The 26,587-nt window shown below is 64.4% G+C and overlaps 1 protein-coding gene across 1 annotated transcript; it reads right to left on the bottom strand.

Annotated features, from left to right (window-relative positions):
• Positions 1 to 797: 797 nt before the first annotated feature.
• LOC138426688 (mucin-6) lies at positions 798 to 24,888 on the bottom strand. The gene is made up of 32 exons (XM_069565387.1): positions 24,807 to 24,888; positions 24,121 to 24,361; positions 23,928 to 24,054; positions 23,620 to 23,710; positions 23,442 to 23,551; positions 23,056 to 23,263; positions 22,836 to 22,958; positions 22,410 to 22,530; positions 22,190 to 22,328; positions 21,998 to 22,102; positions 21,789 to 21,861; positions 21,565 to 21,702; positions 21,186 to 21,347; positions 21,014 to 21,108; positions 20,797 to 20,929; positions 20,313 to 20,562; positions 20,182 to 20,234; positions 19,983 to 20,092; positions 19,371 to 19,522; positions 19,063 to 19,204; positions 18,875 to 18,985; positions 18,366 to 18,551; positions 18,053 to 18,292; positions 17,632 to 17,788; positions 16,794 to 16,931; positions 16,553 to 16,615; positions 15,520 to 15,705; positions 15,200 to 15,427; positions 14,392 to 14,582; positions 3,685 to 5,367; positions 1,764 to 1,912; positions 798 to 1,440 (listed from the first exon to the last, which is right to left on the bottom strand). Exons 1-32 carry the CDS (start codon positions 24,886 to 24,888, stop codon positions 1,263 to 1,265), a joined length of 6,165 nt encoding a protein of 2,054 aa, XP_069421488.1. The 3' UTR covers positions 798 to 1,262.
• Positions 24,889 to 26,587: the final 1,699 nt, after the last annotated feature.

The following is a 26,587-nucleotide window of genomic DNA, read 5'->3' as shown; positions in this document are numbered from 1 at the left end:
TGGGGTCCCACCATGCCGCTAATGCCCCACTAGAGGTTCCCACAGCTGGCACCCTGCACAGTCCTCCACGTGCAGCTGGGGGACCTGAGGCTACATGGGAGAGGCAGCTGGCGGCGCCGCTTGGCACTGCAGGTGGATGGCGCGGCCGTCCTGCTTTTCGCTCAAGCCCCAGTGTGTGGGCTGCCCAGCCCTGGGCTGGTTTCCTGTTAGCCGATGCCCTCCCACCACCCACCATTCTAGCTGAGTGTCCCATCTGCAAAGCAAAAGCAATGTCAGGGTGGTTATGGGAACGTGTGGTTTCTAGAGGGAAAGGCCTTGTGGGGCTGTAAGCGCCGATGACACGGGCTGTCATCTGGCCCCAGTTCCCAGTCACAGGGCAGAAGCCTCGGTGCGTCCAGGTGATGTGCCTTCTGCTCTGCAGTTGGACTCAGAACATGGGTTGAGCCTGCAGGACTCACCGTACATGTTGGGGGCCCGCCTTCTAGACGGCGGGGGTCTAGGGGACACGTGGGCCCACGAGTTCCTTCCTGGAGAGTAAGCCTGCTGAGCTCAGGCGGGGTGACTCCAGCCACCGGTGGGGTGCAGGGCCCCTCAAGACGGAGGGTGTCACGGGAGAGTAGTCCTGAGCTAGGAGAGGGGCAAGGGCCTGCAGGGGAGGGGAGGGGAGGGCCTGGGGCCACAGCAGTGTCCCTTCTGGGCCTAGACTGGTGTTGGGCCAGTGCCGTGGACCCGGAGTGGGTCTGGGAACTTAGGAGTGCGCGGGCGCGGGAGCCAACAGGAGTCTGCGAGCCTTTGTGCTTTGACCAGGACCAGTTTATTGCCATCTGTCCGCCAGGGTGTGGCGCCCGGGTGCCCCCTCGCCAGGGTGAGCCCTGTCGGCAGGCAGGTGGGGTGCCCCCCCTTCGCTTCCCTCTGCGTGCTGTGACCTGTGTCTCTCCCCGACCCTCTGCTCGGGGGCCCTGCCTCCCCAGGAGCCCCTTCTGGACAGCCTTCCGTGCTGCTCTGCCCCCGGTCTTGGTCCTAGCAGGACTGGAGGCTGTGCACGAGCAGTGGGCATGGCAGGCAGCGCCCTGTGTGGCCCTGGAGGCCAGCCAGTCCCGTGCAGCCTGCTGGGGCCCGTCGGGGTCTGCAGGCCCCCCGCCCGCACCCCCTTTCTCTCTGGCGGCCCGGGTGAGCCACCTCCGAGGGCTCTCGGAGGCCACGGCTGTGCCTCGGAAGGGGCTGCGGGGCCCAGCGTGTCGGGCGGTTTTGTGGATGGAGCTCTAGTCTCCGCAGCGCTGGCGGCAGCACGCACAGCCGCTGAACACTTGCACTGTGAGCACCAGCTGCTGCCCCCATGCCGCAGGGTCCGTGCAGGGCAGCACGAGCTCCGCCTCGTAGGAGCTGACAGGGCGGCAGCAGCTGCAGGTGGTGGCTACTTGCATGGTGTCCGTGTCGAAGCTGCAGAGGAGCGGTGGGGGGAGCACGCGTCAGGGCAGCCGCCTCAGCGTGCCCCTCCCCGGCCCGTGGGGAGGTGGGCGCCAGGGTCCCAGCCTGGGCCTGCAGGGAGGGGCTGGCTCCCGTTTCTGAGCTCCCCCGCTCCAGCAGGTGTGGCGCAGACAGGTGTGTGTGGGGGGGCTGGGGTGCCCTGACGGGGAGGCACACTGCTGGGGCTGGGAGCTCTCGGCGGGTCTTCCCTAGCTTCTGTGAGAAGAGTCTCTGTCAGGCAGGGTGGGCTCCCAGCCCAGGACCCGGACAGACACTGCCCGGGGCCGATGGCTCACCTGGCCGAGGAGGCGCACACACCCTCGCAGCGGGTCACCGTGATGTTGGCCGTGCACCCCTGGAAAGTGACTTCTTCCTCCGACTCCTTCACGCTGCAGGCCCCTGGGCGTGGAGAGGTGGGCGTCAGGCAGCAGCCCCGGGGCGTGGCCTCTGGGGGCTCCGCACCTGCCCCCTCGAGAGCAGGAGCTGACATACCTGGCCCTAGGGCGTGGGTTTTGAACCCCTTGTGCGGCACAGTGGGTGGTGCTGGCTCCGCGGAGGGAAGGCTGCCAGCTGCCCGACTGCTCAGATGATCTGAACGGGGCCACGTGGGCACCTGCCCACAGTGGTGTCTCCCCTGGGCCCCCACCCTGGGCCCCGGGCCTTCTCCCCTCGTCTGAGTCCCACTGAGGTCAGACCTCACAGCTTTGCGTAGAAGCAAAGCCTGACGTTAAGTCTCTCGTTGTGTTTTTTTTTAATTGAAAACTGGCTGCGTTGGGAGTCCCTCAAGGTCGAGGGTTTCTCAGAGCGTGAGGCAGATTCCAGCCCCGGCCTCCCTCGCCACCTTCCTCCCTGGCCCAGCACCGACCTGTGGACGGAGGTGTCTCTGGTCTGCCTGTCTCAGTACCTGTGAGAGGGATGGGGTAGGTGTCAGTGCACCCACAGGGGCAGATGGTGTCACGTGAGCTCCCTGCAGCGGTCTGTGCTACTGGGGCCGGGCGGGGTGTGGACCTGGCTGTGAGCTCTGCCCTGCATCCATCCCAGTGGACAGGCTTGGGTGCCCGTCAGAGAACTGCCAGTGTGGCACTCGAGTGAAAAGGGAAGACTGGACGGCGTCTCTCGCCTGCCCACCTGCCCCCTCGCGAGGCCTCCCTGTGGCTTCAAGCCCTGCCTGCCTTGCTTTTCCACTGGAGGTGAGGTGAGAGGCTTGGTGGGGACAGAGCTTGGGATGCGTCCTGTGGCTCCCATTGCCCCAGCCCTCTCCCACTTGACCTCCTGCTCCTGCTCCCACCCCGCATTCTGGTCTCCTCCTCGACAGGCAGCCTCTCCGCAGTGCTCGTCCCGCAAGAGCGCAGGCTGCCTTTCAGTCCCACCCGCAGTGGTGGGAGTCCCCGCTGCGGGAGGCCGGGGACGCAGGCCATGCCAGGGGGAGGCACCCTGCAGGGCAGGGGGCTCGGGCAGGGCTCGGGCAGGAAGGCAGAGCAGAGCTGGAGGCACCTGCAGCACTGAGGCCTGGGCGGCGCTGACCCTGCAGCACAGGCACCCCAACCCCTAGCTCTAGTCCAGCCCCTGGCAGGCACCTGAAGTGAGGGGTGTGTGTGCTTTCTGTAACCTGGGCGAGGCTGGCCAGGCTGGAGTTCACTGACCTAGCCGAGAAAGGCTGAGGAGAGGCCCAGAGGACGTGTGAGCAGCAGACAGCAAAGGACAGGGTGGAGAGGCAGGGGGAGGTGTGGCCCGGTCCTCCTAGACACCCCCAGGACATGGCTGAGGCACCAGAGCCCGGAGACCTGGGGTGGCATGCCAGGGGCTGGCCCGGGGCTGCGGCTGCGGCTCCAGCTGGTTGAGCGTGACCCCACGTCTGCTCGTAGTGCTGTGCTGCCTGACCATCCCTAGGCAGGGCAGGCGGGAGCTTTAGGGGGAGAGAGACACACTTGCTGTGAGAGCTGGACCAGCCTCTGTGGGGGTGGGCAAGGCGTGATGCGGCGCAGCAGAGGTTAGGGGAGAGGCAGCACCCATAGGGTCATCAGGAGGTGTGAGGGGAAAAGAAAACGTGGGGGTCCAGTGGGAGTGACCCAGAGTGTTGTCCAGAGCGCAGAGAAGAGGCTGAGAAGTGTGCCCGTGGGTCATGAGGTGGCTGCAGAGATGTCTCTCACCTGCAGAGCTGGGAAGAGATGTAGCAAAGGAGGAGATGGACTGGCTCTCTGCAGACACAGACCCGGCGGTGGGGAGGAAGGAGCTTCCATGTGCAGTGATGGAGCTGGCCAGGAACACGGTAGTCTGCAGCCTGGTGGTACTCGGCTGTCTGGTGGTGAGGTTGGTGGCTGGAGAACTTGGGACGGTTGTCACGCCCAGTGTAGAAGACAGGAGGCCGTGGGTGGGGATTTGGGTGGTGAGAGAGGTGGCCTGTGCGGTGGTAGACTGAGAGGACGGGACGGAGGAGGTGGGGCTGCTGACTGTGGTCCGGGGCGTAGACAGGACGACGGTACTAACAGTGGGGGCAGGGGACAGCGTGGGAGCTGATGGAGGTGAGAGGGAGGGCCTGATGGGTGTGGAGGCGGCAGGGGAAGGGGGGCTGGTCGGCAGGGATGCTGTCTGTGACTCGGTCAGAGGTGCGGAGGGCGAGGGACGGTGTGGAGCTGAGCTGACACTTGGGATGCTGTGTGAAGTGGAGACTGCAGAAGGGGAGGGGGAAGATGATATCAAAGGAGAGGTGTTCGAGGACCCGTGAGGAGGAGGAGAGGAAGCAGTGGGCGAAGAGGAGGGGGTCGAGACAGTGGAAGAAGGGGGGTACAGGGGCAGAGTCGACACGGAAACAGAAGTGGTTAGAGGACTTCGGCTTGGGTTCAGAGAAGCCGGGGAAGATGATGGAGAGGGGAAGCTAGAGCTTTGTGCTGGCACCGTGCTGACCGGGCTCTGGGCCTGAGTGGTCCCTGTTGTGGTCTTTGTGAGTGGCAGGGTTGTGGGTGTGGTGCTCCCTGTTGTTGTTGTCAACAGTGAGGACATAGATGTGGGTGCCGTGGATGTGACCAGGATGTGTGTCAGTGGCGTAGGGGTGCCAGTAGGCTTTGTGGTGGAGTAGGTAGCATGGGACTCAGTTGGGGTGATGACTCGGTGAGAGGTGGAAGTCACAGATGTTGACACGTGGACGGGAAGGGTCTCTGGATGTGATGGGGTGGAATGGGTGGTGGTGGTCCGCAAGGATGTTCCTGCTGGCAGAGCTGTTGTGTGAGAGGTGGTATGGACAGAAACGGTGGCACTGGAGTGAGTGGTGAATGGCGTGTGTGGCCCAGTGGCGGCGGCTGTTGTAGTGCGTGTCATGGGTGTCCCAGTGCCTCTACTGGTGGATGTATGGGAGATAGTGCTGAGTGCTGGAGAAGTGGTCACAGGGAGGATGGCTGAAGTAGAGTGTGATATTGGGGCTGTGAAGTTTACTGTGCTGACCGAGTTTTGGGCTTGAGTGGTCCCTGTGGTGGTCTCTGTCAGTGTTGGGACTGTGGGTGTCGTGGTCTCTGTCAGTGGTGGGGCTGTGGATATGGTAGTCTGTCTGGTGGTCTCTGTCAGTGGAGTGGCTGTGAGTGTGGTGGTTTCTGTGGTAGTCTCTGTCAGTGGTGTGACTGTGTGTGTGGCGGTTTCTGTGCTGGTCTCTGTCAGTGGTGTGGCTGTGGGTGTGGTGGTCTCTCTGATTGTCTCTGTCAGTGGAGTGGCTGTGACTGTGGTGGTTTCTGTTGTAGCCTTTGTCAGTGGTGTGGCTATGGGTGTAGTGGTTTTTGTAGTGGTCTCTGTCAGTGGTGGGGCTGTGGGTGTGGTGGTCTCTGTGGTGGTGGTTGTCAGTGGTGTGGGTGTGGTGGTCTCTGTCAGTGGTGGGGCTGTGGGTGTGGTGGTCTCTGTGGTGGTGGTTGTCAGTGGTGTGGCTGTGGTGGTCTCTGTCAGTGGTGGGGCTGTGGGTGTGGTGGTCTCTGTGGTGGTGGTTGTCAGTGGTGTGGCTGTGGTGGTCTCTGTCAGTGGTGGGGCTGTGGGTGTGGTGGTCTCTGTGGTGGTGGTTGTCAGTGGTGTGGGTGTGGTGGTCTCTGTCAGTGGTGGGGCTGTGGGTGTGGTGGTCTCTGTGGTGGTGGTTGTCAGTGGTGTGGGTGTGGTGGTCTCTGTCAGTGGTGGGGCTGTGGGTGTGGTGGTCTCTGTGGTGGTGGTTGTCAGTGGTGTGGCTGTGGTGGTCTCTGTCAGTGGTGGGGCTGTGGGTGTGGTGGTCTCTGTGGTGGTGGTTGTCGGTGGTGTGGCTGTGGTGGTCTCTGTCAGTGGTGGGGCTGTGGCTTTGGTGGTCTCTGTCAGTGGTGCGGATGTGGATATGGTAGTCTCTCTGGTTGTCTCTGTCAGTGGAGTGGCTGTGACTGTGGTGGTTTCTGTTGTAGCCTTTGTCAGTGGTGTGGCTATGGGTGTAGTGGTTTTTGTAGTGGTCTCTGTCAGTGGTGGGGCTGTGGGTGTGGTGGTCTCTGTGGTGGTGGTTGTCAGTGGTGTGGCTGTGGTGGTCTCTGTCAGTGGTGGGGCTGTGCGTGTGGTGGTCTCTGTCAGTGGTGGGGCTGTGGATATGGTAGTCTCTCTGGTTGTCTCTGTCAGTGGAGTGGCTGTGACTGTGGTGGTTTCTGTTGTAGTCTTTGTCAGTGGTGTGACCGTGGGTGTAGTGGTTTTTGTAGTGGTCTCTGTCAGCGGTGTGGCTCTGGGTGTGGTGGTCCCTGTGGTGGTGGTTGTCAGTGGTGTGGCTGTGGGTGTCGTGGTCTCTGTCAGTGGTGGGGCTGTGGGTGTGATGGTCTCTGTGGTGGTGGTTGTCAGTGGTATGGCTACGGTGGTCACTGTCAGTGGTGGGGCTGTGGGTGTGGTGTCTGTGGTAATGGTTGTCAGTGGTGTGACTGTGTGTGTGGCGGTATCTGTCGTGGTCTCTGTCAGTGGTGTGACTGTGGGTGTAGTGGTCTTTCTGGTGGTCTCTGTCAGTGGTGGGGCTGTGGGTGTGGTGGTCTCTGTGGTGATGGTTGTCAGTGGTGTGGCTGTGGTGGTCTCTGTCAGTGGTGGGGCTGTGGGTGTGGTGGTCTCTGTCAGTATTGGGGCTGTGGATATGGTAGTCTCTCTGGTTGTCTCTGTCAGTGGAGTGGCTGTGAGTGTGGTGGTTTCTGGTGTAGTCTTTGTCAGTGGTATGACTGTGGGTGTAGTGGTTTTTCTGGTGGTCTCTGTCAGTGGTAGGGCTGTGGGTGTGGTGGTCTCTGTGGTGGTGGTTGTCAGTGGTGTGGCTGTGGTGGTCTCTGTCAGTGGTGGGGCTGTGGGTGTGGTGGTCTCTGTGGTGGTGGTTGTCAGTGGTGTGGCTGTGGTGGTCTCTGTCAGTGGTGGGGCTGTGGGTGTGGTGGTCTCTGTGGTGGTGGTTGTCAGTGGTGTGGCTGTGGTGGTCTCTGTCAGTGGTGGGGCTGTGGGTGTGGTGGTCTCTGTGGTGGTGGTTGTCAGTGGTGTGGCTGTGGTGGTCTCTGTCAGTGGTGGGGCTGTGGCTTTGGTGGTCTCTGTCAGTGGTGCGGATGTGGATATGGTAGTCTCTCTGGTTGTCTCTGTCAGTGGAGTGGCTGTGACTGTGGTGGTTTCTGTTGTAGCCTTTGTCAGTGGTGTGGCTATGGGTGTAGTGGTTTTTGTAGTGGTCTCTGTCAGTGGTGGGGCTGTGGGTGTGGTGGTCTCTGTGGTGGTGGTTGTCAGTGGTGTGGGTGTGGTGGTCTCTGTCAGTGGTGGGGCTGTGGGTGTGGTGGTCTCTGTGGTGGTGGTTGTCAGTGGTGTGGCTGTGGTGGTCTCTGTCAGTGGTGGGGCTGTGGGTGTGGTGGTCTCTGTGGTGGTGGTTGTCAGTGGTGTGGCTGTGGTGGTCTCTGTCAGTGGTGGGGCTGTGGGTGTGGTGGTCTCTGTGGTGGTGGTTGTCAGTGGTGTGGCTGTGGTGGTCTCTGTCAGTGGTGGGGCTGTGGCTTTGGTGGTCTCTGTCAGTGGTGGGGCCGTGGATATGGTAGTCTCTCTGGTTGTCTCTGTCAGTGGAGTGGCTGTGACTGTGGTGGTTTCTGTTGTAGTCTTTGTCAGTGGTGTGACCGTGGGTGTAGTGGTTTTTCTTGTGGTCTCTGTCAGCGGTGTGGCTCTGGGTGTGGTGGTCCCTGTGGTGGTGGTTGTCAGTGGTGTGGCTGTGGGTGTCGTGGTCTCTGTCAGTGGTGGGGCTGTGGGTGTGATGGTCTCTGTGGTGGTGGTTGTCAGTGGTATGGCTACGGTGGTCACTGTCAGTGGTGGGGCTGTGGGTGTGGTGTCTGTGGTAATGGTTGTCAGTGGTGTGACTGTGTGTGTGGCGGTTTCTGTCGTGGTCTCTGTCAGTGGTGTGACTGTGGGTGTAGTGGTCTTTCTGGTGGTCTCTGTCAGTGGTGGGGCTGTGGGTGTGGTGGTCTCTGTGGTGGTGGTTGTCAGTGGTGTGGCTGTGGTGGTCTCTGTCAGTGGTGGGGCTGTGGGTGTGGTGGTCTCTGTGGTGGTGGTTGTCAGTGGTGTGGCTGTGGTGGTCTCTGTCAGTGGTGGGGCTGTGGGTGTGGTGGTCTCTGTGGTGGTGGTTGTCAGTGGTGTGGCTGTGGTGGTCTCTGTCAGTGGTGGGGCTGTGGCTTTGGTGGTCTCTGTGGTGGTGGTTGTCAGTGGTGTGGCTGTGGTGGTCTCTGTCAGTGGTGGGGCTGTGGCTTTGGTGGTCTCTGTCAGTGGTGGGGCCGTGGATATGGTAGTCTCTCTGGTTGTCTCTGTCAGTGGAGTGGCTGTGACTGTGGTGGTTTCTGGTGTAGTCTTTGTCAGTGGTATGACTGTGGGTGTAGTGGTTTTTCTGGTGGTCTCTGTCAGTGGTGGGGCTGTGGGTGTGGTGGTCTCTGTGGTGGTGGTTGTCAGTGGTGTGGCTGTGGTGGTCTCTGTCAGTGGTGGGGCTGTGGGTGTGGTGGTCTCTGTGGTGGTGGTTGTCAGTGGTGTGGCTGTGGTGGTCTCTGTCAGTGGTGGGGCTGTGGGTGTGGTGGTCTCTGTGGTGGTGGTTGTCAGTGGTGTGGCTGTGGTGGTCTCTGTCAGTGGTGGGGCTGTGGGTGTGGTGGTCTCTGTGGTGGTGGTTGTCAGTGGTGTGGCTGTGGTGGTCTCTGTCAGTGGTGGGGCTGTGGCTTTGGTGGTCTCTGTCAGTGGTGGGGCCGTGGATATGGTAGTCTCTCTGGTTGTCTCTGTCAGTGGAGTGGCTGTGACTGTGGTGGTTTCTGGTGTAGTCTTTGTCAGTGGTATGACTGTGGGTGTAGTGGTTTTTCTGGTGGTCTCTGTCAGTGGTGGGGCTGTGGGTGTGGTGGTCTCTGTGGTGGTGGTTGTCAGTGGTGTGGGTGTGGTGGTCTCTGTCAGTGGTGGGGCTGTGGGTGTGGTGGTCTCTGTGGTGGTGGTTGTCAGTGGTGTGGCTGTGGTGGTCTCTGTCAGTGGTGGGGCTGTGGGTGTGGTGGTCTCTGTGGTGGTGGTTGTCAGTGGTGTGGCTGTGGTGGTCTCTGTCAGTGGTGGGGCTGTGGGTGTGGTGGTCTCTGTGGTTGTGGTTGTCGGTGGTGTGGCTGTGGTGGTCTCTGTCAGTGGTGGGGCTGTGGCTTTGGTGGTCTCTGTCAGTGGTGCGGATGTGGATATGGTAGTCTCTCTGGTTGTCTCTGTCAGTGGAGTGGCTGTGACTGTGGTGGTTTCTGTTGTAGCCTTTGTCAGTGGTGTGGCTATGGGTGTAGTGGTTTTTGTAGTGGTCTCTGTCAGTGGTGGGGCTGTGGGTGTGGTGGTCTCTGTGGTGGTGGTTGTCAGTGGTGTGGCTGTGGTGGTCTCTGTCAGTGGTGGGGCTGTGGGTGTGGTGGTCTCTGTGGTGGTGGTTGTCAGTGGTGTGGCTGTGGTGGTCTCTGTCAGTGGTGGGGCTATGGGTGTGGTGGTCTCTGTGGTGGTGGTTGTCAGTGGTGTGGCTGTGGTGGTCTCTGTCAGTGGTGGGGCTGTGGGTGTGGTGGTCTCTGTGGTGGTGGTTGTCAGTGGTGTGGCTGTGGTGGTCTCTGTCAGTGGTGGGGCTGTGGCTTTGGTGGTCTCTGTCAGTGGTGGGGCCGTGGATATGGTAGTCTCTCTGGTTGTCTCTGTCAGTGGAGTGGCTGTGACTGTGGTGGTTTCTGTTGTAGTCTTTGTCAGTGGTGTGACCGTGGGTGTAGTGGTTTTTCTTGTGGTCTCTGTCAGCGGTGTGGCTCTGGGTGTGGTGGTCCCTGTGGTGGTGGTTGTCAGTGGTGTGGCTGTGGGTGTCGTGGTCTCTGTCAGTGGTGGGGCTGTGGGTGTGATGGTCTCTGTGGTGGTGGTTGTCAGTGGTATGGCTACGGTGGTCACTGTCAGTGGTGGGGCTGTGGGTGTGGTGTCTGTGGTAATGGTTGTCAGTGGTGTGACTGTGTGTGTGGCGGTTTCTGTCGTGGTCTCTGTCAGTGGTGTGACTGTGGGTGTAGTGGTCTTTCTGGTGGTCTCTGTCAGTGGTGGGGCTGTGGGTGTGGTGGTCTCTGTGGTGATGGTTGTCAGTGGTGTGGCTGTGGTGGTCTCTGTCAGTGGTGGGGCTGTGGGTGTGGTGGTCTCTGTCAGTATTGGGGCGGTGGATATGGTAGTCTCTCTGGTTGTCTCTGTCAGTGGAGTGGCTGTGAGTGTGGTGGTTTCTGGTGTAGTCTTTGTCAGTGGTATGACTGTGGGTGTAGTGGTTTTTCTGGTGGTCTCTGTCAGTGGTGGGGCTGTGGGTGTGGTGGTCTCTGTGGTGGTGGTTGTCAGTGGTGTGGCTGTGGTGGTCTCTGTCAGTGGTGGGGCTGTGGGAGTGGTGGTCTCTGTGGTGGTGGTTGTCAGTGGTGTGGCTGTGGTGGTCTCTGTCAGTGGTGGGGCTGTGGGTGTGGTGGTCTCTGTGGTGGTGGTTGTCAGTGGTGTGGCTGTGGTGGTCTCTGTCAGTGGTGGGGCTGTGGGTGTGGTGGTCTCTGTGGTGGTGGTTGTCAGTGGTGTGGCTGTGGTGGTCTCTGTCAGTGGTGGGGCTGTGGGTGTGGTGGTCTCTGTGGTGGTGGTTGTCAGTGGTGTGGCTGTGGTGGTCTCTGTCAGTGGTGGGGCTGTGGGTGTGGTGGTCTCTGTGGTGGTGGTTGTCAGTGGTGTGGCTGTGGTGGTCTCTGTCAGTGGTGGGGCTGTGGCTTTGGTGGTCTCTGTCAGTGGTGGGGCCGTGGATATGGTAGTCTCTCTGGTTGTCTCTGTCAGTGGAGTGGCTGTGACTGTGGTGGTTTCTGTTGTAGTCTTTGTCAGTGGTGTGACCGTGGGTGTAGTGGTTTTTCTTGTGGTCTCTGTCAGCGGTGTGGCTCTGGGTGTGGTGGTCCCTGTGGTGGTGGTTGTCAGTGGTGTGGCTGTGGGTGTCGTGGTCTCTGTCAGTGGTGGGGCTGTGGGTGTGATGGTCTCTGTGGTGGTGGTTGTCAGTGGTATGGCTACGGTGGTCACTGTCAGTGGTGGGGCTGTGGGTGTGGTGTCTGTGGTAATGGTTGTCAGTGGTGTGACTGTGTGTGTGGCGGTTTCTGTCGTGGTCTCTGTCAGTGGTGTGACTGTGGGTGTAGTGGTCTTTCTGGTGGTCTCTGTCAGTGGTGGGGCTGTGGGTGTGGTGGTCTCTGTGGTGGTGGTTGTCAGTGGTGTGGCTGTGGTGGTCTCTGTCAGTGGTGGGGCTGTGGGTGTGGTGGTCTCTGTGGTGGTGGTTGTCAGTGGTGTGGCTGTGGTGGTCTCTGTCAGTGGTGGGGCTGTGGGTGTGGTGGTCTCTGTGGTGGTGGTTGTCAGTGGTGTGGCTGTGGTGGTCTCTGTCAGTGGTGGGGCTGTGGGTGTGGTGGTCTCTGTGGTGGTGGTTGTCAGTGGTGTGGCTGTGGTGGTCTCTGTCAGTGGTGGGGCTGTGGGTGTGGTGGTCTCTGTGGTGGTGGTTGTCAGTGGTGTGGCTGTGGTGGTCTCTGTCAGTGGTGGGGCTGTGGCTTTGGTGGTCTCTGTCAGTGGTGGGGCCGTGGATATGGTAGTCTCTCTGGTTGTCTCTGTCAGTGGAGTGGCTGTGACTGTGGTGGTTTCTGGTGTAGTCTTTGTCAGTGGTATGACTGTGGGTGTAGTGGTTTTTCTGGTGGTCTCTGTCAGTGGTGGGGCTGTGGGTGTGGTGGTCTCTGTGGTGGTGGTTGTCAGTGGTGTGGGTGTGGTGGTCTCTGTCCGTGGTGGGGCTGTGGGTGTGGTGGTCTCTGTGGTGGTGGTTGTCAGTGGTGTGGCTCTGGTGGTCTCTGTCAGTGGTGGGGCTGTGGGTGTGGTGGTCTCTGTGGTGGTGGTTGTCAGTGGTGTGGGTGTGGTGGTCTCTGTCAGTGGTGGGGCTGTGGGTGTGGTGGTCTCTGTGGTGGTGGTTGTCAGTGGTGTGGCTGTGGTGGTCTCTGTCAGTGGTGGGGCTGTGCGTGTGGTGGTCTCTGTCAGTGGTGGGGCCGTGGATATGGTAGTCTCTCTGGTTGTCTCTGTCAGTGGAGTGGCTGTGACTGTGGTGGTTTCTGTTGTAGTCTTTGTCAGTGGTGTGACCGTGGGTGTAGTGGTTTTTCTTGTGGTCTCTGTCAGCGGTGTGGCTCTGGGTGTGGTGGTCCCTGTGGTGGTGGTTGTCAGTGGTGTGGCTGTGGGTGTCGTGGTCTCTGTCAGTGGTGGGGCTGTGGGTGTGGTGTCTGTGGTAATGGTTGTCAGTGGTGTGACTGTGTGTGTGGCGGTTTCTGTCGTGGTCTCTGTCAGTGGTGTGACTGTGGGTGTAGTGGTCTTTCTGGTGGTCTCTGTCAGTGGTGGGGCTGTGGGTGTGGTGGTCTCTGTGGTGATGGTTGTCAGTGGTGTGGCTGTGGTGGTCTCTGTCAGTGGTGGGGCTGTGGGTGTGGTGGTCTCTGTGGTGGTGGTTGTCAGTGGTGTGGCTGTGGTGGTCTCTGTCAGTGGTGGGGCTGTGGGTGTGGTGGTCTCTGTGGTGGTGGTTGTCAGTGGTGTGGCTGTGGTGGTCTCTGTCAGTGGTGGGGCTGTGGGTGTGGTGGTCTCTGTGGTGGTGGTTGTCAGTGGTGTGGCTGTGGTGGTCTCTGTCAGTGGTGGGGCTGTGGGTGTGGTGGTCTCTGTGGTGGTGGTTGTCAGTGGTGTGGCTGTGGTGGTCTCTGTCAGTGGTGGGGCTGTGGGTGTGGTGGTCTCTGTGGTGGTGGTTGTCAGTGGTGTGGGTGTGGTGGTCTCTGTCAGTGGTGGGGCTGTGGGTGTGGTGGTCTCTGTGGTGGTGGTTGTCAGTGGTGTGGGTGTGGTGGCCTCTGTCAGTGGTGGGGCTGTGGGTGTGGTGGTCTCTGTGGTGGTGGTTGTCAGTGGTGTGGCTGTGGTGGTCTCTGTCAGTGGTGTGACTGTGGGTGTGGCAGTTTCTGTGGTGGTCTCTGTCAGTGTTATGACTGTGAATGTAGTGGTTTTTCTGGTGGTCTCTGTCAGTGGCGTGGCTCTGGGTGTGGTGGTCTCTGTGGTGGTGGTTGTCAGTGGTATGGCTGTGGGGGTAGTGGTCTCTGTCAGTAGTATGACTGTGGGTGTAGTGGTTTTTCTGGTGTTCTCTGTCAGTGGTGGGGCTGTGGCTGTGGTGGTCTCTGTGGTGGTGGTTGTCAGTGGTGTGGCTGTGGTGGTCTCTGTCAGTGGTGGGGCTGTGGGTGTGGTGGTCTCTGTGGTGGTGGTTGTCAGTGGTGTGGCTGTGGTGGTCTCTGTCAGTGGTGGGGCTGTTGGTGTGGTGGTCTCTGTCAGTATTGGGGCTGTGGGTATGGTAGTCTCTGTCAGTGGTGGGGCTGTGGGTGTGGTGGTCTCTGTCAGTGGTGTGACTGTGGGTGTGGTGGTCTCTGTCAGTGGTGTGACTGTGGATATGGTAGTCTCTCTGGTTGTCTCTGTCAGTCGAGTGGCTGTGATTGTGGTGGTTTCTGTTGTAGTCTTTGTCAGTGGTGTGACTGTACGTGTGGTGGTTTCTGTGGTGGTCTCTGTCAGTGGTGTGACTGTGGGTGTAGTGGTCTCTGTCAGTAGTATGACTGTGGGTGTAGTGGTTTTTCTTGTGGTCTCTGTCAGTGGCATGGCTCTGGGTGTGGTGGTCCCTGTGGTGGTGGTTGTCAGTGGTGTGATTGTGGTGGTCTCTGACAGTGGTGGGGCTGTGTGTGTGGTGGTCTCTGTGGTGGTGGTTGTCAGTGGTGTGGCTGTGGGTGTGGTGGTCTCTGTGGTAGTGGTTGTCAGTGGTGTGACTGTGCGTGTGGCGGTTTCTGTGGTGGTCTCTGTCAGTGATGTGACTGTGGGTGTCGTGGTCTCTGTCAGTGGTGGGGCTGTGGATATGGTAGTCTCTCTGGTTGTCTCTGTCAGTGGAGTGGCTGTGACTGTGGTGGTTTCTGTTGTAGTCTCTGTCAGTGGTATGACTGTGGGTGTGGTGGTTTTTCTTGTGGTCTCTGTCAGTGGTGGGGCTGTGGGTGTGGTGGTCTCTGTGGTGGTGGTTGTCAGTGGTGTGGCTGTGGTGGTCTCTGTCAGTGGTGGGGCTGTGGGAGTGGTGGTCTCTGTGGTGGTGGTTGTCAGTGGTGTGGCTGTGGTGGTCTCTGTCAGTGGTGGGGCTGTGGGTGTATGGGTCTCTGTCAGTGGTGGGGCTGTGGGTATGGTAGTCTCTGTCAGTGGTGGGGCTGTGGGTGTGGTGGTCCCTGTGGTGGTGGTGGTCAGTGGTGTGACTGTGGGTGTGGTGGTCTCTGTCAGTGGTGTGACTGTGGGTGTGGTGGTTGTCAGTGGTGGGGCTGTGGGTGGGGCTGTGGCTGTGGCTGTGGCTGTGGTGGGCGTGGCTGGAGCTGCTGTCTGGGCTGTGGTGGGGACAGGGAGGGGAAGGGTGGTGCTGGAGTGGGCGGGGGCTGTGGCAGTGGAGGGGGGCGCCGGCGTGCTGGGGCTGGCGCTGCCCTGGGCCCCGGCGGTGGGCGCGGTTGGCCGCAGGCCAGTGTGTGCCGTGCTGGGCCCTGTGGTGCCCTCTGGCGGTTGTGAGGGCTCCGTGCGCACTGTCTCCTCGCTGGAGGGGGTTTCGGGGCTCCATCGGTGTGTTGAGGATGCTGTTGGAAGCAGGGGCGTCATGTCACTCCCTCCCCCTCGCTGCCCTGCTCTGAGGTCGCCCACGCCTTCCACACTGGCCTCCGCACCTGTGACTCTGGTGTACCTGCTGGGGTGTCCAGCAGCTTTCTGGGTGACTCTGGTTCCTCTCCCAGCCCCCTGTCCCGGCATTGTCTGTGGGCCCTTGTTGCATCCTGAATGTCTGCGGTGGGTTTTGGGGTCCCTCCCTAGCAGTCCTACTCTCAGGGTGGGCTCCTCTGCCCTGGTCTCAGGCAAGTGCTTCCTCTTCCCCCTTGCTCTCAGGGGAATGGGAAGTTGGTGGCCCTGCCCCCAAGCTGGGGCCTGTGCTTGGCTCAGGGGCCTTTTGGATCCGTGGCACCCTGAGGCCTCTGGATCCCTCTGTGAAGGTGGCCGTGGGGGAAGGTTGCTTGGGTCCAGTGGTCTGGGAGATGTGCCGAGAGGAGCGTAATGAGCTGGGCGGGCTGCCCCCACCTTAGGCCCATGGTCACAGGGGCCCCCCAAGGCCACTCTCTTCCCCGTGGCCCAGAGGCTCAGGCTGGGTGCTGGGGCTGCCCCGTGGAGGCCCCTCTGCAGGGACAGGTGGTGGTGGCATGCTTACTTGTGGGGTGCTCTGTGGCGGTCCCTGGCGTTGCCAGGCTTGGCGAGGCTGCTGTCGTGTGCGCCGTGGCCCGAGCTGTGGACTGCGTGGCGGTGCTGAAGGAGGGCCCCGTGGGCCGCGTGGTGGCCCAGGTCACGGGAGGGCCTGTGGCTGTGGACCTCTGAGTGGCCGTGGGGGCCAGTGCGGACGTGGCCCGGGTGGTGACAGCAGAGGTGCTCTGAGGTGACCCTGCAGGGAGGGTGCCTGGTGTCCCCTTCAGCCCCACCCACACGCCCCCAGGTGCTTCCTCGCCCACCGCCGGGCCCCTGCCTGGGCCTTACCCTCCGAGGAGACCGCTGGTTGTGTCCGGGTGGTTGGGGCTGTCCCTGCCTGTGTGGATGAAGAGGCTGTGGCTGAGAGGCTAGGCATCTGCGTGGGGGCCGTGGGTGTTGTTGGGGAGCCGAGCCCAGTGCTGAGGGTCAGCGTGGTGCTGGCCGTGGCCGGCGTGGTTTCTGTGGCAGGCGAGCCTGCGGGGGACACGCATGCTGCTGTTGTGGGGTCGGCAGCTGCCCCCGCATGCCCTTGGGGAGGAACCCTCTTCCCTGCTGGGCCCCCGAGCCCCCTGGGCGGGGCAGGAGGCCCCGCGGTGCTCAGTGGCCAGGCGTTGGGGCCTGCCTGCCCTTCCGCCTGACTCCTTCCCCCAGGGCCGGCCCAGGTGCACCTGCCCCCCACACCTGCGTGCCCGGCTGCTGCCCCGGAGGACAGACACAGGCCAGCTGCCTGGGCCGTCCCACGGAGTAGAGCCGGGAGAGCCCGGGGAAGAGCCTGCGTCACCGCAACTCCTCGTGTGTGTGCAGTCACCTGTTGGAGCCGGCGTGGTGGGCAGCAGCCCTGCAAGGGGGGGTCCAGTCAGGAGCACCGCCCCCGCCCCGCCCCCACCCAGGGAGGCCCTGCAAAGCCTTTGGCTGTGTCCCCAGGGCCTGAGTCAGGAGCCGGGGGTTGGAGCTGCCGCGGAAGTGTCGGGACCCCTGCTCCCCATCCTTCCCCCACCCCCCACGTCGGCATGGATGGGCCTGGCGGGAACTGGTGGGGCCGGCCGGATGCTGCCCCAGGGTCGCTGCAGCTGATGGTCAGTACCCCCCAGCTGCCTGTTGCTGAACCCAGAGGAGGTCCCTGCCCTGCACCCACACTCCTCAGCAGGCCTGGGTATGCCCTGCGACCAGAGGCTGGGAGAGTGGATGTTTGGTGCGGGGAGGCAAGGGCTGACCCTTTTCCCTGTGTGTCTGGCTGTGTCCCAGGGAGCAGCAGGGGGCACAGGGGCTCGCCGGGAGCTCTGTGAGGGGTGGGGGCTTGCGGGCAGTGGGCTGGGCTTACTGCATGGCACGCACGTCCCCTTGTCGTGATCGAAGTACTCGTCCTGGGAGCAGTTGTAGCAGCCTGAGAGGAGCACACAGAGAATGACCAGACCTCAGTGCCTGAGCCGGAAGCCCCTCTTCCCCTGGCCTCGGCCCTCCCGGAGGGCCTGTCAGGCTCCCCGCCATTCGGCTCCCCGTCCCGCCTGTCAGTGGTCCTGATGCTGCAGGCTGCCCTCCTCCCGTCTCTCCCACGCCCGGACCTTCGATGTTGTCCGGGACGCTCTGTGGCCACGCGGGGCAGAGGCAGGGCTGGTAGTGCCATGTGCAGTTGGCCTGCTGGGTGTACTGGAGCTCGCTGCCCCGCTGCACGTGCGTGTTGTAGAAGTCACAGTACACGGCTGGGGGGAGGGGCTCCATCAGTGGCAGAGCTGGGCGCAGGGTCCCCCGGGCTCAGGGTCTTCCCCACCCCGGGCTCAGGGTCCCCCAGACCCTGGGCTCAGGGTCCCTCAGGGCTCAGGGTCCCCCGGGCTCAGGGTCTTCCCCACCCCGGGCTCAGGGTCCCCCAGACCCCGGGCTCAGGGTCCCTCAGGGCTCAGGGTCCCCCGGGCTCAGGGTTCCCCAGGCTCAGGGTCCCCCCCACCCTGGGCTCAGGGTCCCTCAGGGCTCAGTGTCCCCCCAACTCCGGGCTCAGGGTCCCCCAGGCTCAGCGTCCCCCCAGGCTAAAGGTTCCCCCGGGCTCAGGGTTCCCCCACCCCGGGCTCAGGGTCCCCCAGGCTCAGGGTTCCCCTGGGCTCAGGGTCCCCGAGGCTCAAGGTCCCCCCCACCCCAGGCTCAGGGTCCCTCAGGGCTCAGCATCCCCCCGCCCCCACCCCCCAGCTCAGGGTCCCTCAGGGCTCAGTGTCCCCCCAACCCTGGGCTCAGGGTCCCCCCAACCCCGGGCTCAGGGTCCCCCCACCCCAGGCTCAGGGTCCCTCAGGGCTCAGGGTCCTTCCGCAAGGCCTCCCTGGGCATGGCCTGCTGCCCATCCCGGAGAAGCGCCGCCAGCCTGGCAGCTCAGCCACGGCCCCGCAGAGGCTGGAGGGCGGGAGCAGGACTTACGGCAGAAGTCGGGGGACCGCCAGTCCACACACACGCCCTTGTCCACGCAGGCCTTGGCGTAGGCGGCCACAGCGTCACATAGGCACTCGCAGTCCCCCCCCGTGTCGCACGCACACGTGTCCTGCACGCAGGCCTCGTAGTAGGGCAGGCGGTAGACCTGTGGGCGCCCCTCGGGGTCAGGCGGGGGCTGGGCTTGCCCCGCCGACCCGCCTCGACCTCCTGGCGCTGGCGAGGCGGGGCAGGGCGCCCTGCCAGTGGGGTGAGTTGGGGCGGGGCGGGGCCCACCTGGCCTGAGCGGGCGGGGCAGGCGGGGCGGGGCGCGGCGGGGAGGGCGGGGCCCACTGGGGCGGGGCAGGCGGGGCGGGGCGGGGCCCACTTGGCCGGGAAGCGGCGGGGCGCGGCGGGGCGGGGCCCGGCCCACCTGGCCGTGGCAGGCGGCGAAAGTCTGGCTGTTGATGATGCTGCACTTGCGCTCGGCCCAGGAGCGGCGGAAGGCGTTGAGGCTACAGGGGTCCAGCGCGAAGGTGGTGTCGCCGCACAGCGGGCTCTCCTTCCAGGAGTTCACGAACTCCAGCTCGCTGGACGCTAAGTACTTGCTGCGTGTCTGGAAGTCGTCCTTCATATTCCCATTGTAGTTGCCACACAGGCCGCAGAGGGGATCCTGCGGGGGCTGGTGTCAGGTGCCGGCGGGCCGGGCTCCCCACGACCCCGGGCCGCAGGGCGGGCAGCGGTACCTGGGAGGCGCGGGCGACCTTGATGAAGACGGCCATGTGCTTGTTCCAGGTGAGAGTCAGGTTGTACGCGCTGCCGATGGTGACGTCCAGCACCAGGTGCAGGGAGCCAGCCTTGACCCGGAAGTGCACGCCAGGGTCCTCCCCGCTCACCGTGTAGTTGGCGTCTGCCAGCACGATGGACAGGCCCTGGGGGGCGCAGCTGTCACCGGCTGCCTGGCCCTGGGCAGCAGCTTAGTGCTGTGGGGCTCCCCCTCCCGGCCCGAGCTCTCCTGGCCTGGGGGCTTGCTGTCTAGAGCCTTCTTGGGAGAAGGTCCCAGGGCACCCTGGAATCTGCTGAGGGCTAAGGATCAGGCTTGGGGGAGACCCCTCCCCACTGCACCGTTGTCCAGTTCTGGGGGACACTGCTGGCATGGTGTGGACGTGGAGGTCAGGGGCAGAGGGCGGCAAGGATCCTGAGTGGCTAGGCTCTGGGGCTCCGGGGCGGTTGGGGAGGCCACCCGCTTGCTCACCCCCAGGAGGATCTTTATGGCCCGTGAGCAGGTGGCGCCTGACTTTGCACACACGACGTTCTCTGTCAGGATCTTGAAGGTGGGCTGCGAGTCACTGGCATTGCAGCCATCCTGTGGGGAAGGGGTGTTGAGAAGCCAGCCCCGTGGCCCCCGCCCCACGTTGACCCTGTGGCCTGGCGCGCACTCACCGTGACCAGGATGTACTCGCAGTTGCCGTCGAACACGAAGCGCTGCCCGTCAAAGGTGACCACGTGGCCCTCCCCATAGAGGCTGCAGGTGGACGGGCAGTGGGTGCTCTGCTGGCAGGACCACGTCCCGTTCAAGCAGGTGCTGTGGGAGGAGCAGGGTGTCCTGGAGTTCGAGGGACGACCTGGGTACATGCGCCCCCACAGGACCCTTGACCCTTTGGGCTGGGTGGGGGGTGGGGGCTCCTGCCCGCCCCAAGCACTTGAGGACAGTTGGGCCCCCAGGGTCTGCGGGCGGGGCTGCAGCTCACCAGCTCTTACAGTCAGTGTGGAGCTCAGCGCCCCGGGGGTAGGAGATGCCCGCAAACTCGCATGGGCACTCCTCGGGGGGCACGCACTGCCCGCTGGCGTTCTCGTAGAGCCCCTTGGCACAGACACAGCCGGGCTCACACTTCGTGGGCACCTGCGGGAGGAGGGTCAGTGGCCCGTGGAGGGTGGCCCCGCTTGCTGCTGCTACAGCCCCGGGCCCTTCTGAGACCCCCCCCCCCACTGCGTTCTTCCCAGACCCCTCCCTGCGTGCACTCTGCTCTGGGCCTTTCTCTTATCAAAGCTGCCCCAGCCCGCCCCTAGGGGCGTCACGGCTGGGCTGCTCTGGCCCCTTCCCAAGCACCAGGGCCCTCAGTCCTCAGGGAGCCCGCAGAGGAGCACGCTTGGCGGCCAGGCTGTCGGTCACTCGTCATGGGATGGGTGGGATGGAGCATGGCCTGCCGTCCCTGAAGGGCCTGTGGGAATCCTCTCATGGACCAAGAAGCTGCGGGACGTCCGCTGTGGGAACGTCCACCCCAGGGCATCCCTGGCTTCCTTAGGCAGTGGGGTCTGCTCTACCAAGGAGCGCCCTTGCCCCTCGTTCCCCCCAGCCTTACGCAGGGGGTGCCAGTGGCCAGCATCTGACAGGTGGGGGCGCAGGCCGCCCCAAACTTGTCCTCCGAGGACTGACTGCAGGACTGGAAGGTCTTCGGCGCTGAGCAGGTCGCTGCAGAGACAAGGGGCCCGGGGTGAGGTGGGCACAGAGGAGCCGAAGCAGCCAGCCCAGCCCCACCAGCCTTGGCCACAGCCACGTACCCAGAAGCATCTGAGGCCGCGCCCGACAGCTCAGCCGCCCGTTGACGCAGCGGCTGTGGGAGAGAGGTCGGGTGAGCACTGCCTCGGCAGGGCTGCAGGCCGGGCAGCTGCCCTCCGGAGCCCTTGCTCACCAGACAACCCCGTTGACCATGGTGGACTGGTCGGCCAGGATGAACCCGTGGCTGTCCAGGAGGCAGGGGCACTGGGCCTTGCGCACACACTCGCTCTTGTGGTTCAGGTAGGTGCCCTCAGGGCAGTTGCAGCCATCCACCGGCACAGCGCTGGGGTGGCACTCGGCCTCGCGGTCGGTCAGCGACAGGCACGTGTGGTCACAGGCCTGGCTGTCGTAGCTGAACGTCTGGTTGCCTGTGCAGGGAATGCCTACGGGGGCCCGGGGCACAGCAGTCAGATCCTGGGGAGGCGCCCTCTGTATCTGCCCCGCAGGCCCCGCCCACCCGCTGTGTCCACCACACAGGCCCCGCCCATCCGCTGTGCCCCCCCAGGCCCCGCCCACTCCGCTGTGCCCACCACCCAGGCCCCGCCCACTCCACTGTGCCCCCACAGGCCCCGCCCACTCCGCTGTGCCCGCCACACAGGCCCCGCCCCCCCACGCACTGCAGTTGTCCACGCTGTTCCTCCAGCCCTGCAGCAGGACGCCCCGGGAGGCGCACGCGAGCGCGTAGTCGCCGAGGGCGGCGCAGATGTGCGGGAATGTCTCCTCGTAGTTGCAAGCCTGGTACACGCACCTCTGCGGGCAGACAGTGGCCATGAGCGTCCGCTCGAACCCCGAGAGTCTCCCCTGAGGCCCTTCCATGCCCACGCCCCCACCCACCTTGTAGAAGGGCTTGGGGTCCACGGTGGCATGGCAGTTCTCGAACACTGTGCCCTTCTGCACCAGCACCGCGCAGTGGGTCTCCGCACACACCTCTGGGGGGGCAGGTCGGCGTGGATGAGCTGCCCGCTGCGGTCTCCCGTCCACCCCACCCCTCCTGGACAGCACTCACTGTTGAGCTGGCTCATGGAGCAGGGGTCAGTCTCTCGCTCCAGCGCAGCGGGGCAGTTCCCCGCCCGCCAGGAGTCCACGAAGAGCGAGGCAGTGCCCTCGGCGATGCCCATGCTTGTGGTGAAATCGTCCGTCGTGTCCCCATTGAAGTTGCCGCAGAGCCCTGGGCCGGTGGTGAGGGTGGGTGGCCTGTGCTGCTCTGGTCCTGCCCTGTGCTCCCTGAGGCCCCCTCCTCCCCTAACCACACTGGGAAGGCCAGCTGTGGTGCTGGACGGGCCGGGTCAGTGCCAGGCTCTGCGGGGCCCTCCTCCTCTGGGGTGGTCAGGCCGGGCAGGCAGGGGCATCTGGGCCAGCCCTGGGCAGACTGGGGTGGGACTCACCTCTGGTCTGGCCTCTGAACTGGGGCCCGACAGTGATGTACAGCTGGAACACGGGCCAGAGCTGGATCACGAGCTCCAGCCCGAAGGTGGTGACCATCTGAAGGTGGGTGGATGTCTGCCTGAAGACCGTGATGTTTCCTGAGGGGACAGGAGCCTCAGCGAGTGGCCTGCTTTGGGACTCAGCTCGGTGAGGCCCCGGGTGCCAGGTAGGGCTGGGGACATACGAGTCTTGTACGGCAGCCACTTGGTGTCGCCGTTGTTGGTGACCACCTCATCCTGAGAAATCACGATTTTGTCCTGGGGGAAGGAGGCCCGAGTTACAGGGGGCCGGGAGCAGGGGAAACCTCCACCTCGTGTGGGCCAGGCAGGGTGAAGCGGGAGCTGGGGTGCGTCTGCCTGGGGCCCCGGGTGGGCACAGGTGGGGTGGCCTCACCTGGCTGGACTTGTAGATGACAGCAACCACGGAGGTCTCCGAGTGTGAATACCCAGACTTGTCGAACGCAGCCATGAGTGAGCCGCCGCCAGGGAGCTGGGGGCTCTGGGGGAGGGTGGCTCGGGTCAGGCCCCAGGGCACTCACGGTGTGCCCCCACCTGTGGCGGGGCCCCTGGCGGAGGTGTGTCCTACCTGGACAAGGACGTAGGTGCAGGTGCCATGGAAGCGGTAGGGCCTGGCGTCGAACGTGGTGACGAAGGAGCCGCCCTCCAGGGCGCAGCGCCGCGGGCAGGGCCGCTCCTCGCACTCCCAGTGGCCCCCCGAGCACCGGCTGTGGGTGACAGGCGTGACCCAGCGTCCCCCCGCGTCCCCCCGCTGGCCTGCACGCCCTTTCCCATGGCCCGGCACTCACCAGGTCTGGCAGGCGGCTGTTGTGACCTCCCCGGGGGCGTAGACCACCCCACTGAGCATGCAGGGGCACTGGGGCTCGGGAACACAGCTGTGGTTTTTCGAGATGTCATCCAGAACCGTCCCTGCAGGAGAGGGGCTTCCTGGGGCTGCGGCTGGGGGACCCCTCCCCCGCCTGTGGGGGCCTGGGAGAGCCCTGCTCTCGGCCCTCCCCCTTCCCTGGGTGCTGCCCCATGGGCGGCAGGCCCTACCCGCCACCGCCCTGCTCCCTGTGGGAGGGGACCGGCGCGTGCACAGGGCAGGGAGAGCCTTCGCTGGGGCAAGTCCCAGTGGAGTGTCGGAGCCTCGGGTCCCGGCTCCCACCCTGGGGTCGGGGGGCAGAGGCCCGGCTCTGCTCTGCTAGGGCGTCCTGGGAGGGTGTTGCCCTCACCTTCCGGGCAGAAGCAGCCGAAGGTGCAGAAGCTGGAGCAGCTGTGCCGCGGGTTGGAGCAGGTCCGCACGCAGGTCTCGCCGCACTCCCGGTACGCCTGGTTGGCCGGGCACTGGCCCACAGCTGCAGGTCGAGCTGCCCTGTGAGAGGGGCCTGCGGCCCCCGGCCTGACCACCCCTCCACCCGCCCTGGTCCTCTCTCCTTGCTCCCCGGGACTCACAGCAGAGGTCGGGGCCCCGCCAGCTGCTGACGGGCTGGCCGGCCATGCTGCACTGGCGTGAGTACTCGGACAGCGTGGCGCAGCTGCAGTTGGGCCGGCCGGGCTCCGCGCATGCGGCCATGTCCGCCTGGCAGCTCAGCAGGAAGGGCTCCTGGGGCACGGTGCACTTGGGCGCCACGAGGGTCAGCAGCCGCAGGCAGGCCTGGGCCTGGGTACAGGGCCACGCAGGGTCACGGGGGCCAAGGCGTGTCCCCCACCACACACGTGCCCTGCAAGGCTGCGGTGTTGCTGGCCTGGGTCCCAGTCAGACCCCATGGGCCGGCCCCACCCTGGCAATAGGACCCCCACCTCCGACCCTGGGAGCCCAGCCCCGCCGCCTCACACACGTGCTCTGCCTGCAGGAGCCGGGGGCTGGGGATGGCCTCGTAGGCGCAGATCTCGTTGGGGTCGTCCAGCTTCTGGAGGGCAGCGTACTTGTGGGGCTCCAGCAGTTGGCCTGGGGGGGCAGGGTGGGGTCAGCACCCCGGTTGCCGGGCCACATGGGGGGCACCAGCCCTCACCTACCGTCCTCGCTCAGAAACTCGTTGGTCTTCTCGCCGTCAAAGTTCCCACACAGCCCGCACATCTTGCCCATGTACTTCCTCTCCACCAGTACCTGCAGGGGTGGGCACTGCTGTTGGGTGGGCAGGGAGGGGCACAGGGCCCCGGGGCCCCCCCAGGAGCTACTCACACCCGCTCCAGGGGCGCAGAGCCCCCTCACAGGGCAGGACCCAGGCCTGCTGGCTTCTCACTGGGGACCCCCGTTCTCATTGGCTTGTCCTCAAGTCCCTTGAAAGCCCCGCCCGGCCCCCAAGCCCTGCTGACGCCCTCACCATGAGATGGGCACCGGGACCCCACATGACCACCAGCTCCATCTCCAGCTGCTTGGCCAGCAGCCGCACGCTCTGTCCGAAGGGTGTGATCTGGAGCCCGTTGCTGGTGTGGGGCAGGCTGACCACCCTGCAAGGCAACTGTGGTCAGCGCCAAGCCCGGGCCCCCAGCGGCCCCTCCCAGCTCTCGGCCTACCCCACGTCCTTGACGGTGATGACTGCGTCCTGCACGGTGACTACAGAGGCCCCCAGCTCCACAATGATCCTGGAGATGTTCCCACCAGGCCCTCGCCGCAGCTGGACGCTGAAGGTGGATGGGGCATCCTTGCAGACGGCCGCAAAGACGTAGTTGCAGGTCCCCGAGAAGTCGTATGTGTAGCCATCAAAGGTAGAGAAGTGGCCTGCCCCCCATGTGGAGCACCGGCCCTTGTCTGGAGCTGCAGAGAGGGTGGGGTCTTGGAGTCCTGCGTCCTCCCAGCCGGCAGAGGGGGTCTGGGGCCCCTCCCAGTCTCCAGGCGCCCCCCGGGGGTGGGTGGGGAAAGAGGCCCACGTCTCCATGCCCACCCAGCTCTGGGCTGGGGTCTGCCTCACGGGAGTGTGGGCCTCTGTCGGGGCTGGGCTCTGGGACGTGAAGCGGCAGCTTAGCCCACGTTCAGCAGGACCCCTGCCCCCTCTGCAGGACGAGCTCATCTCCCCCGGGGGAGGGGTGGGCTGGGGTCTCCCCTCGCAGAGACTCCAGGCCACACTCGCCCTATAGCCAGGCCATGGCCCTGTGCCCTGGGCAGTTCCTCAGAACGGGGGGCTGCCCGTGAGCCTCATCTGGCTGTGGGGGGTCCTTCGCCCTGTGGAGCTGTGGGGGCACCGAGGAGCTGTCCTCCAGACCTGCGAGGACAGGGCCCCCCGTCAGCGTGCAGCCGCCCACGTCTGGGGCTGAGGTCCCAGTGCTGGTGGGTGGCAGGGTCATCTGAGTGCACCCCGGCGTCCCATCCCTGCCCCCGCCCGCTGTGCCCCCTGCCTTGGGGTGTGTGGGTTCCTGGCTATGCCGACTCCTGAGTCCCAGCGTGGTGGCTGCCCACGTCGTCCCTCTGGGTGGCATCAGGAAGGGGCCCGCCTGACATGGCCGTGGGGTCCCCAGCCGGCCGAAGGGGTGGTGACCCGGCCTCCTCCCCTACAGCCCCCACCACGCGGGTGTGCCCCGGCACCTCTTCTCGGCTCACCACCAGCCCCCACAACGCCCGGAGTCACGTCGGCTGTGCCACCCTGGACGGGCCCTGTGGGGCTGGCACACACGCTGCCCCTGCACGCTCGGCGGCCCTTCCTGCACTGCCCGTTCCGGTCAGCCCAGGCCCTGCTCGGAGGCCTCCATCCCGGGGTCCCCAGCCCCCAGACCCCGAGGTCGGAGCCTCTGGTCCAGGAAGGCAGGGCTGGCCTCTCGCCTCCCCCGGGGCCAGCGAGGGGTCAGCACTTAGAGACCCTGTCTTGCCCCCAACCCCACCGTGTCTGCAGTCCGAACCCCCACAGCTCCAAAGCCACGCCCCTTGCCACCCCTGCGTCCTACACCCACCCTGGCTGGCTCCTGGCGTCTCCCCCGCCCTGGTTCTGGGCCCAGGTCTGAGGGTCCCCAGGGCCTGGAATGGGCCCAGGGAGGTGGTGTTGGCTGGGCAGGGGTCCTGGGTGCTCAGAGCCACCCCTGGTGAGAAAGCTGGTGCCTGGGGGGTGGGGAAGGGTCTTCGTGGGAGGTAAGGGGTGGAATGGGCCCAGGGCTGCCCACTGGCCTTGAGGCCTGCCCCTGGGCTGGGCACCTCTCCTTGGCCCCACACTGAGGTTAGAGGGGCCCTGGGGCTGCCAAGGGGCACAGTGGGGCAGGAGCTAAGGAGGTAGGCTTCCTCCTGGCTTGAGACCGGGCTCTGGGTCAGGCCTGGTGCCTGCGGTCAGCCAACAGGAAGGGCTTCCCCTGGCCATGGGGTTACCCCTCTTGGCTGGCCCCTTCTGAGGGGTGCTTGGCCGAGGGGCCTGGGGGAGGAGGAGGGGGACCTGCGCCCCCATGGCCTGATGGGTGAGGCTGGGTGGGGTGGCCCTACCCGCCCCTGTTTCTTTGATTCTCGTATCGCCACACAGGGGAGTGTCACCCCACTTTACAGACAGGGAAACTGAGGCCCAGAACCAGCCTCGGGCTTGCTGTTAGTAGCCAGGACTCCCCGGAGTCAGCTCTCTCCCTGAGTCTTTTGACTTCAGTGCCCACAAGGCCCCCTGCACGCCCTCTGGCTGCCCCTGGGGACCCCAGAGGCCTCTCAGGACCCAGGGCCCGGTGGGGGCTGCCGGTGCCAGGCTTCAGGCACTGAGGCCCGACCTCTGTGCCCTGCCCAGCACGCTTGTGTCCCGAGGGACCCTGTCCCCCTGCTTGCGTGCGCACGTGGGCCTTTGCCAGCGGGGCGGCTGTGGAACAGGGACAGGCCGCCCTGGCCCGTCGGCCATCTCCTCGTCATCAGCGTCCACATGGCCTGCCTGCCTCCCGCCAAGTCTCTGAGGCAAGAAGGCCTGGAGACGTTCCCACGCAGAGGGGCCCTGAGGGGCCTGGCACCCCGGTGCCTGCGGCTCCCCACTCACCGGCGCCGAGCAGGGCCCCCCCGCAGGAGAGCAGCAGCAGCAAAGGCCCGAGCATG

The sequence above is a fragment of the Ovis canadensis genome, chromosome 21 (assembly GCF_042477335.2).
Source record: "Ovis canadensis isolate MfBH-ARS-UI-01 breed Bighorn chromosome 21, ARS-UI_OviCan_v2, whole genome shotgun sequence".
In the NCBI taxonomy this organism is placed as follows: domain Eukaryota; kingdom Metazoa; phylum Chordata; class Mammalia; order Artiodactyla; family Bovidae; genus Ovis; species Ovis canadensis.
Note: the sequence above shows the minus strand (reverse complement) of the source record. Positions and strands in the feature narration are given on the sequence as shown.